Source organism: Melampsora larici-populina (assembly GCF_000204055.1).
Source record: "Melampsora larici-populina 98AG31 unplaced genomic scaffold MELLAscaffold_97, whole genome shotgun sequence".
Taxonomy (NCBI): domain Eukaryota; kingdom Fungi; phylum Basidiomycota; class Pucciniomycetes; order Pucciniales; family Melampsoraceae; genus Melampsora; species Melampsora laricis-populina.
The window spans coordinates 190,541-201,720 of record NW_006768861.1 but is presented as its reverse complement, the minus strand read 5'-3'; the positions used below and the strand labels follow the sequence as shown (position 1 = coordinate 201,720).

General features: G+C 37.7%; 2 protein-coding genes across 2 annotated transcripts; both read right to left on the bottom strand.

Annotated features, from left to right (window-relative positions):
• Positions 1 to 7,492: 7,492 nt before the first annotated feature.
• MELLADRAFT_96205 (uncharacterized protein) lies at positions 7,493 to 7,856 on the bottom strand (the record flags this gene model as incomplete). The annotated part of the gene is made up of 3 exons (XM_007418607.1): positions 7,493 to 7,539; positions 7,581 to 7,751; positions 7,841 to 7,856. The coding sequence occupies 3 exons, from the start codon at positions 7,854 to 7,856 to the stop codon at positions 7,493 to 7,495; spliced, it is 234 nt and encodes a 77-aa protein (XP_007418669.1).
• A 268-nt stretch (positions 7,857 to 8,124) lies between these two features.
• On the bottom strand, positions 8,125 to 9,453 carry MELLADRAFT_96204 (uncharacterized protein; the record flags this gene model as incomplete). The annotated part of the gene is made up of 7 exons (XM_007418606.1): positions 8,125 to 8,176; positions 8,255 to 8,404; positions 8,472 to 8,580; positions 8,663 to 8,777; positions 8,879 to 8,970; positions 9,042 to 9,304; positions 9,380 to 9,453. 7 exons carry the CDS (start codon positions 9,451 to 9,453, stop codon positions 8,125 to 8,127), a joined length of 855 nt encoding a protein of 284 aa, XP_007418668.1.
• Between the last annotated feature and the right edge of the window lie 1,727 nt (positions 9,454 to 11,180).

Below are 11,180 nucleotides of genomic sequence, written 5' to 3'. Positions count from 1 at the left end.
AAAAAGTAAGTTCAGAGAATGTTCTGTATGAAAGTAGTCATCAAAAGATACAGGGAGAGGCAAAGACAGCCCACTCAAAAATAAACAACGTTGTCTATGAAGATGGTGAATTTGAGAAAAATTTGGACATCATAGAGACAAGTGCTCCATATACCAATCCAAGGAATTATCCTAAGGGCCATTGCTATTTGCAGCCCACAAGAAAACCATGTAGGCGCTGCCAAAACAGCGCCTACATGGGTGTTTCCCACGAAAAAGTGCCTACATTTATGATGTAGGCGCTGAAAACCATCTAAAATGACGCCTACATGATAAACAACCCATGTAGGCGTCATTTGGTTACGCCTACATTCAAAATTTCAGAATGTAGGCGTAATTTTCAAGCACCTACATATCTAATTTGAAATGTAGGCGCTATTTTTGAGCGCCTACATTCAATTTTCAGCTCAAATAAGCGCCTACATGCAGTCTTGCATATGTAAGCGCTCCAAATCCAACACCTACAACTCCAGACTGGTCTGACGTTTAATGAAAAAGAAGTTTCAAGTTACAATGAGAGTATTGGAAGACGGAAAAAGCAGTTCGGAGTTGAAATGAGTGTATCAGAAGATGGAAAAAGCAGCTTGGAGTTGAAATGAGTGTTTTGGAAGACAGAAAAAGCAGTCAAGCGTATTGGAAGATGAATATGCTCTTTTCAACTCTGAAGTGAGCGTATCAGAAGACGTAAATAGCAGTTCAGAGTTGAAATAATTTACTTCTTTTTCCGCTTCTGATACACTCATTTTGACTCCAAACTGAGTTCAGAGTTGAAATAATTTACCACTTTTTCTGTCTTCTGATACACCCATTTTGACTCCGGAGTGACTTTTCCGTCTTCTGATACACTGATTTTGACTCCAAACTGCTTTATCCATCTTCTGATACACTCATTTTGAGTCCAAGCTGCTTTTTCCGTCTTCCAATACTTTCATTTTGACTTGAAAATTGTTCTCCATTACCCTTCAGACCAGTCTGGAGTTGTAGTTGCCGGATTTGTAGCCCCTACATATGCAGGACTGCATGTAGGCGCTTATTTGAGCGCAAAAATTGAATGTATGCGCTCATTTTTAAAAATGTAGGCATAAATTTTGAGCGCCTACATTGGATTTCCCATGTAGGCGCTCGAAAATAGCGCCTACATTTCATTTTTTGAATGTAGGCGTAACCAAATGACGCCTACATGTTAAAAAACCCATGTAGGCGTCATTTTGGATGGTTTCCAGCGCCTACATCATAAATGTAGGCGCTTCTTCGTGGGAAACACCCATGTAGGCGTAATTTGGCCAGCGCCTACATGGTTTTCTTGTGGGCTGCAAATAGCAACGGCCAATTTAAATTACTATTATTGAATGAATGAGTGTTAAAGTTGGAATTATTATTGTTCAATAAAGTTTGAGTGTTGAAATCCGTGTTAATAACACCATCATTAATATTCAATAAGCTACTTTGATTGTTCATTAAATTACTTTGATTCATCATCAAGGAACCTTGATGGTTTGATGGAATTTGTTGATTATTGTTGAATAAATGATTATTATGATTATTGAACATCTGATTATTATTATTCATCATCATATGATTATTGTTATTCATCATATTATTCATATTATTCATCATTTGATTACTGAAGTTTTGATTTAAATTGTTGTTTATATTATTCATTTGATCATGTTGTAAACTGTTGAAATTGTTGTTGTGATTATTCATCTGATTGGTATTGTTGAAAGGTTTAAAATCACCCGTAGGGATTTGGTTGTTGTTGTTGAAGTTGTTGTTTTTCATTTTAATTTGATGTGAAGAGTGAAAACCTGGCGTGACTAGCTTTAAAACTGAGAAGTTGATGATTTTTTGAAGGGTGGAGGGTTGAAAAAGTTCAAAGTCCAAGTTCTAGAGTGGATAAGGGGGGGAAGGAGCCAAGAGGCCTCTATATCAGTGGATGTGTACGTGAAGTTTGACCAAACTTCCACGTACACACACGTGTAGGCGCGTTCCCACGCGTCTGAATAGCTGTAGGCGCGCAGAAATGACGCCTACATGGCTGTATTAGGAAAGTGGGCGCTTTTTTCCCACGCCTACATGCCGGAAAATCCATGTAGGCGCGATATTCACCCGCCTACATGTCAAATCTTAAATGTAGGCGCTCAGAAATTGCGCCTACATGCAAGAAAAGGGATGTAGGCGTAAAATTCAAGCGCCTACATATGTAGGCGCACCCAAATTACGCCTACAGTCGAAAAAATAAAATGTAGGCGTAATTTCCGTGCGCCCACATATGTAGGTGCTTCAAATTGACGCCTACATTTCATTTTTGGAATGTAGGCGTATACAAATGACGCCTACATTGGTTTTCCAGCCTGTAGGCATCATTTGAAAAGGGAAAAAGCGCCTACAGGCTGTATGTAGGCGCTTTTTCGTGGGAAAAAGGCATGTAGGCGCTGTTTTGGCAGCGCCTACATGGATTTTGTGTGGGCTGCAAATAGCAACGGCCTTTTATTAAGGGGTTTCAAGTTAAGTTTTTTTTACGTATTTTTATGTTACAAAAATTTGGCCGTTGTCGTAAAATGTGCATAAATTTTTTGAAACAGGAGACCTTTTTACATCTCCCGTTTCAAAAATACGTTGTTTTTATGCAAAAAAATTTTTGGAAAACGTGCCCGAATTTGTACAAATCACACAAAAATCATACAAACTTGAAACTGTTGAGATAAGTCTTACAGTCCTGCGTGACTAACTGTTTTTCTTCATTGTCATATGTGACATATCAAATATGTCTACAACTGTCCGACGTCGACTACACCTAGTCTCTACAGTCCTGCAAGACTTTCTCATTTGATTTCTGCTGTGCTTTACAACATGTTAGTCGTGTGATAGTTCTACAAATGTTCACTATATAATCCCACTGGAGCAGCATCAGGAAAGGTGTTTCTCTCTTCACCTTTCCTCTGTTTCATCTCACGCTGCTCCAGGTAGGATCCATATCTTCTCTTGTCTTTTCTCTATTTCTTCTCTTTGATGAGATCAATCTAAACCTTTCCTCTGTTTCATCTCACGCTGCTCCAGATTCAGCTTTAGATCTGATTTATCAGCTCAAGAGGTTATGAGCCCATCGGCTACCGCCTGAAACTCTATCTCGAATACTCTACTACCAACTCAATCACAACCTTAATCTTCTTCTATTCAATTTTTTTTTCTACTATTCTTCATCCTTCGTCTTGGAAAGGTCCGAAGGTGAATGAAGATAGTAAATCTTCCCATGGCTTCCTCAAACACCGATGATAAAGAGATCCGTCTCTCTGGTATCACGTCTCTTCGTCCACCTAGTGAAGATTCCAATTATCACGATTGGGAATTCAAGGTGGAACTCGCCCTCGATGCAGCCAAACTTGGCTACGTTCTCCAACCTATTGCCGTCAAGGACAGATCCAATAACTGGGATGACGACAATACCAAAGCTTGTACACTCATCTCGCGATCCATTGAGGACGGTAATCTCAACAGAAACCCCTGAATTCAAGACACCTGAAAAGGTGTCCTGCTTTAAAAAACTTACGCATATTTTACAGCAACGGGCAGGTTGTTGTAGCCAAGTTACCTGCTGTAAAATATGCGTATTTTTTCAAAGCGGGACACATTTTTAGGTGTCCCAACTTGAGGATACGGTGATATTACATACAGCCATTCTGATATTAAGGGGGCTCAAGTCAAAATCTTTGCAACCTTTTCTTAAAAAATTGCGGAAAGCTTTCTACGGTACTGTGTGGTACCAACTTTTCCCAATTCGTAAAAAAGGACCGTAAAAATTTCTTTTGGATCTCCTTCTGAGCAGTAAATTTACGCAGATTTGCGTAAAAAAAAATTGGGATGTCATATAACTTTTCCCAATTGCGTAAAATTTTGCGTAAATTTTACGCAATTGGGAAAAGTTTTTTACGATAAAAGTCATAAATTTTTTTGACCTGAGCCCCCCTAATATGTGGGATGTTGTATAACTTTTCCCAATTGCATAAAATTTTGCTTAAATTTTATGAAATTAAGGGGGCTCAAGTCAAAAATTTTGTGGCCTTTTCTTGAAAAAATTGGGGAAAGTTTTTTACAGTACCGTGCTGTAAAAACTTTTCCCAATAGGGGGTTTCAAGTCAGAAATTTTTTGTGAAACTTTTTAAAAAACGGACAAGTTTTTCAAATTTTACGGTGGGTTTCTTTTCTGCAAATAGGGGGTGTCAAGTTCAATTTTTTTATGGTAAAAACCGTAAAAAACTTTCCCGTTGTAGCACATATTTACGCAAAATTTACAAGAACGGGAAAGTTTTATCTATCCCGTTCTCGCATAAACGTAAACAGATAAGTTTACAACATAGCTTTGAAGACTTAAATTTGACCGTTTCACTCTTGGAAAGAGGTGTGCTTGATAGTGGATGCAAGGACAACCTTGCATCCTCTTACCAGCAGTTTTCTCATTACCGTGTGGAAGATCGAGGCAAAAAAGTAAAAAAGCCTTGATCATGGTTTACAAGCGATGATAAACACTCGGGAATGTTTTTCTACAGTTAAAACATAAAAACTTTCCCGTCTCATAGTTTTTTTGTTGTAAAAATTCAAACTTGACACCCCTTAATATACGGTCAACACCATTTGGGACACCTAAAAAGGTGTCCTGATTTTTTTAAATTTACGGTATATTTTGCAACATTGGACAACTTGTTGGACTGTAAAATACCGTAAATTTATTGACTTGAAACCCCCTAATTTGTAAAAAAGGACCGTAAAAATTTTGTTTCAGATCTCCTGCTGAGCAGTAAATTTACACAAATTTGCGTGAAAAGTCTCCTGTTTTAAAAAATTTACGCACATTTCACAACAACGGCCAAATTTTCTAACGTAAAAACACGTAAAAAAACTTAACTTGAAACCCCTTATTGGTTTTACACATATTACAAACAACTTCTCTGAATTCATAAATTTTGGGCAAAAAACAAACAAACTTGAAACCCCCTTATGTTGTAAACATTAAAACTAGCAAATCAGCGGCGGGCACCGCGGCTAGGGATTCTTATTTTTAGGTAGACACAACAACTGAACAGTGGCCCGCGGCATTGCACCCAAGATACTTGTTTCAACCTGGTTCCTCTGCTATGTGGTAGTGCAGATGTAGTTCCTGTCATCCATGGTAGTGTACGGGTTTATTCAGTCAAATTATTTGGCTCCCATTGCTTCTCATGTTCTATTTGCTTAGCTTAGTTGCCAATTATATTGCTCCTGCTACGCCAATTCCTAGTGTTGAGTTGTGGCAATGACACCTGCCCTGCCAAACCCACAATGATGTCTTTGAGTTTGAGACAGTTTGCTTTTGCTTTCTTGTGAGTCTGGTCAGATCTACAGTGTTTGGTTCACAAGGATATGAACACATGGAGATAGAAGCTCCTCGGATAGTTTAGAGAAATTCCAAGTTGGTCAATTACTCTGGTGATGGACCTTGAGGAATGTGGGATACAACAAGGTCGAAATAAGAATAATCATATACATATTTTAAACAGAGTAGGTCTGGGGTGTTGCGCTGTATTGTGTGATCATTGCGGCATCTTAAAGGAATTGCTTAGCATTTGATTCCTCACCTGAAATCACACTTGAGCTTTACAAAGTTGCAAATATCTAAGGCTGTGACCATTATTCTACCCTGCAATATAAACCAAGATGACAAGCCTCAAGGTGTATCAAAGCAGTCTCACAAACCATTTGGTCTGAGTAAAATCTAGTTGCCACACCCATTGTTTTTCATGAATCACTTGCCCAAACCCAACATGTGATGAACCTGTGTAGATGGTACTCACTCATCTGATGGGAAGAGTTTGGCTTACAGCTCATTGAGTTTGAAATTGAATGCTACCTGAAGTTGTCTTTGCCTTGGATGTATGTAATATTTTGAGGTGCGGCTCTGGATAATCCCTTGGAATGAATCCTACTCGTTCAAATTTGAGCGCTACATGAGATTTGCCTCATGCTCAAGAACCAAATTTAAAAAAACCTTTGAATTCTGACATCTGAAAAAATTGTGGAGGCAATGGAAGAGTGTAACTTGTTGAATAAGACCTGGACTTGCACTCCCATATATAAAATTGTAACCCAAAACAAACTACTCTGACCGCGAAGGTGTGAGTAGTTTTAATCTGGGGGGAGTTGTCCCACACAGATTCACCACGACTCAGAGAGTCAACACTTTATGACCTAAAGGGCGCATAGAAGCGCAACTCACTGAGGACTGGGTAATTGAAAACTAATCCAAATGACTTTTTTGTAAAAAAAAAGTATCATAACATCAGCAATGAACTCCATAGCCAATCTTATTTTTCAAGAGAATCAAAAAAAGAGAATCAAATATTAAAGAAAGTCAAAAAATTAAAACACTAAACCTCTTTGAAACTTTCTGAAACAGTTTTAGCCAACTTTCCTTTTTTCCTTCAAATTGAATTTCTTTTTCATTTCCAAAACAAAATCCTTTTAAAGATCCAATTAAAATTTCAATACTCAAATCAAATACATCAGGAAACTGTGAGCAATAGCAGGGTTGTGCAAAAATCCTGACCTGCGCCGGTCGCGGGTTGCGGGTCAGTACATTTGATACTGTAGCTATATGGAATTCCAAATCCGTCAACGCAGTGTCATTTTGTAATTACATATCCGTCAACACAGCGTCATTTCAATATCCTTGAACCCCTCAAACAGGCGCACCATTCACGTGAGGCCCAAAAACAATTGGACAGGTTACCATGTTATCCCATAGGTCCCCATCTATCCCACCTGGGCAAAGGTCTCGACGGACATATTCGCAAGGTGTGCTTTTCATTACACCGGTTGAAAACCATGCATTGCTTGGGTAGCAAGCGGATGACTTAGTCTGTCATCTGGGATGCGCACGTGGCAGGCACAGATGGAAGTATTAGTTTGATTCATTGCATCCTCCAAAGCCACTTCGTGTTTGTTTTGATTGCCAGTGTTGTTGTTCTAAGGTTGAGGGCAAATGCCCATTACACAACAATGTATCTAGTAACGGTGATTTTCAAAATATCGATATGTTGGAAGTGGAAGTGTGCAGTCAAAAGCAATGGTGAAGTTCTTACGTTTTGGGGTTGCTACAGATCACATTGGATTTGCTGATTATCGCGCGGCTGGATGGTTTGAGGTGTGAGACACGCAGTGATTGTCAATTACATATGTGATTTGGCAATACATGTGAAATGACCAGCGCGGGTCAGTTTCGCGGGCCGGCCTGATTAGTTGCACAATGCCTCAAATTCTCTGAGGAAACTGATTAAAGTTTGATGAAACCAAATTGAAATGTTCAAATTCAATTATACCACAACATATTGATTTTGTAAGAGGCGTGATTAATAATTTGAATTATTCTTGATTCTTATTTTTTAAAAACTTGTGGTTATATCTATATAAAAAAACAGTTTTAATTTTTTGAAAAATTGATTTCCAAAAAGATATTACTTTCACATTCTCTGACCAGCTGATCAAGACAATTTCTTTTCTTTTTTTACCTTTACCTTTTTTCCCATGGACATGAACTGCCTCTTCATCTTCCTCCTCATTGTCTTCTAAGACCCAACCCAAATATTGTAGATAATGACCACCCAAGAAACAATCAGGAAGTTGATTCATCCATTGTCCTAAAGCTTGGGTGCATTGGATTTGAATCCTGGGATCTGAGTCTCAATATCAATGAACAAAAACACTGTAGAAAAAAAATAACTTTATCAATCTCCTTCTTCATCGTCCATAAAAAAGTAACTTGACTAACCCATCAAAGAAATCATTAATATGATTTTTAAGACTCTCTTTCTAATTACTAACCAAACCTTTCCTTTTTTCCCATTCATTTAATCTTTCATCACTTCAAATCGAGTGTTATGATGATTTTCATTTTTAGGATCTAAAACTTTTTTATTTATTAATTGATTGAATTCCAAATGTAATGAGTTCATTAAATCAGTTTCATATTAGATTAAATTTTGATGTGATAGATTGATTAATGTTTTAAAGAGATCGATCAAGTTTTTTGAAAGTTTTTCTCGGTGGTGAGTTTCAGTCTTGATGATTTATTGATTCTTGAACTAATGAGTGGGTAGATCGATGTCTATGAATGTACCACAGATTTGTGAAAGATTGAGTCAGTATTGGTCAAGGACATATGAAAGGAGGATGCCAGTCTTACCTCATCAACTCGAAGTCTCCATCAGGTGGAATAAAGCTAATGGTTTGATCGGAATCAAACTGGCCGAATTTGACACATTGATGAAATTGACAGTCATCTAATTCCACTGAACTATCATCATGACTTGCACCCATAGCCTTGGCTTGATCACTATCTAATTCTCAAACCTTTCGAATTCATCAGCTCATGTTTCTCATCAAGGAGCCTTGTAACTTACGTGTTCTCAAGTACTAATTTGTTGTTCAAACCAAATTTACATTCTGGTGTACCTGAAAGGTACGCTCGCAGTAGGATTTGACCATCAATATCGGACCGAAGAACGCTTCCTAATAACATCTCAAAGTCAGTATCAGGTTTAAGAATCGATTTCTGATCGAGAGATACAGCTGAGATGTAATTGAAGCTAACCTTCAGCAGACATGATCAAATTGACAGTTTTGATTACATCAACAAATGCTTCATTCTTTCGATATTTGACATCATGCCTTCGCCAAGAAGTAGCACCGGGAGCCTGAATAGTAATCTTTGATGAATCTTCTCACTTTTTAAATGAATTGATTATAATTTAAAAAATATAAGTTAGCTTCTAGTTTGTATAATGTGAGATCGATAAAGATGACTAACGACAGCTTGTTCAGATTTAACACCTTCTGTGGTGATGTAAATCTTCAAGGTATCAATTTCACTATTCTGAGGATACCCAAAATCCAATGTCTCTGTGGAAAAACCAAATCCCAATCAAAAGTCAACCCATTGAATCTCTCAAAATTTCTTAAAAAGGACTTACCATCCAGTAATTCAGAAATGAAAACAAAGTTATTTTTAACTGATTCTTCATCCATCTTACCAAAATAACTGCAAGTTGAATTAATCAATCGATAGAGAAATTCAAAGACGATCACAGCATTTGCATTGGTTTTAGTGACAGCAGCTAAATATGAATTTTGATGTCTAACATGAAAGGATGAAGTAGATCCCAAGGTGATAATAGGTGATCGTACATCTGGATTTGAGATCACGCGAATTTGAAAGATATCGGCGATTGAACGTCTGGATTAGATTGGTATGATCCAGGCAGAATTGGTTAGTGAATTGGTTTGAGTTGGAGTTTGATGAATTACTTACTTGACATCTGGACGATATAACCTACTGATCAAGACTTCACCTTTGAGATTAAGAATGAACAAAGCTGAAATCATCTTGAGTGTATCAAAACTAAAGGTGATGTTAAGGAATGTTCTGAGAATGAGACTGCAGGTTGATAGATTGGAATTTGTCAATTTTAAGTTGTTATCGTTGAATTTTAGTATTTTCCATTTCAACCTACGTAGGACTTCAACTCGTGAACCTTCAACTTGTCTCTTGCTGAGCCCATCAGATAAAGAATTCAACCCTCGCTTCGTTCATCAACTTGATTGGAAGTACAAGTCAGCACTGCACCAACATCCAAGCATATCCCACAATATCTAATCTGATTCATCAGGAATGTGTACTCTCTACGCTTGTCCTGTGCTCTAAAATAATTAGTGAGACCTGCGTGTTGGAGAAGGACTCTTTGTCTTGTGCGCCGTTACAATTTTACCACTGAATACGAAAATGATACACAACTTGTTGCAATCTAAACTTATTTAGAAAGCGATCTAATGTGATCAATCAAAAGAACTCAATGTATTAGAAGAGGTTTTCTTTCCAGATGATAAGGAAAATCCTTGCAAGTTTTGTGTCTTACTAACGTTTTTGAATCCTTCTCGTATATCATTCTATACTATCGTGACAACCACAACACTATTTCTGAAAAAGGACAAATATTCATATTTAATAATCAGAGCGAGCTTATTGAGGGGAAAAAATTGACTGACTCTTAGAATACAATTAATCAAAAGGGTGATGCCTTCCGCTTCAGCTTCTTTGTTTGAATCGGTTTGATTTGAATCTTTACCTGTATACATCTTGATCCAATATTCTAGAGTAGGTTCAATGGCTGAGCTATTCTTCTGGATTGAATCTAATCAAAAGATTTCAAAACAATAGGTGATAGATTTTCAAGAGAATCAACTCAAAAAAGATAATCACTCACTAAAAAGATCATCATCTTGTGAAACGAAATAATATGATTTAACATGATTTCCTAATTCTCTATCAATCCTTACTCCTTCCTCATGATCATGATTTTTTCTTGAGCTTGTTGTTGTTTTGGGTTTTGATTATTTGTTGATTTAGTTTTGGATTTTTTGATTGGAGTTTGACGTGTCCAAATTGGTTTTTTAGATTCTTACTTTTTAGATTTCTTTCGATGATGATGAAGAGAGGAGGTGGGGTCGGGAACAGCTGAGCCTAAGGGGGTCAGAGTCTTAGGTGTACAGCTTGTTAAGGGCTCAGGGGTATAATCCAGTTTCGCCAAGAAACTGGGTTGTGCCTTTAGAGCATCCGCACTCGTGCGGTAAGTCGGGTGCGGTAAGGTTAAATTTACCGCAAACGCGGGGTCTTTTCCACACCGGTGAAAAATTAGCCCCGCGGTAGTTAATTTTCGGTCATTTTGCGTTAGCGAATCGGTAAATTTACCAATTGGCTAACGCATGCGGTATCACACATCACGACTTGTTCCCGGCAACTCGACTCCAAAAACAAAACTCAACCAGACCTCCAACACCAAAGTCAACAACCAATATCTCCTTTTCACCACTCACACACGATGAATTCCAAGCCTTACAGTTGCATGAATCAACTCGAGAACGTTTGACACCGATCGATGTCTTCAATTGAAATAAGTCAATCAACCATCTTGAACTCGACTCCAAACCATTCAGATGAAAATGAAAGATGTCTAGATTCATATAGCTATGTAGAGGTCAATATTTAAGAAAATCAACATTAAAAGACCAATCATTGGAGGACTTTTAGGATCAAGTGATACAAATTAAAAATT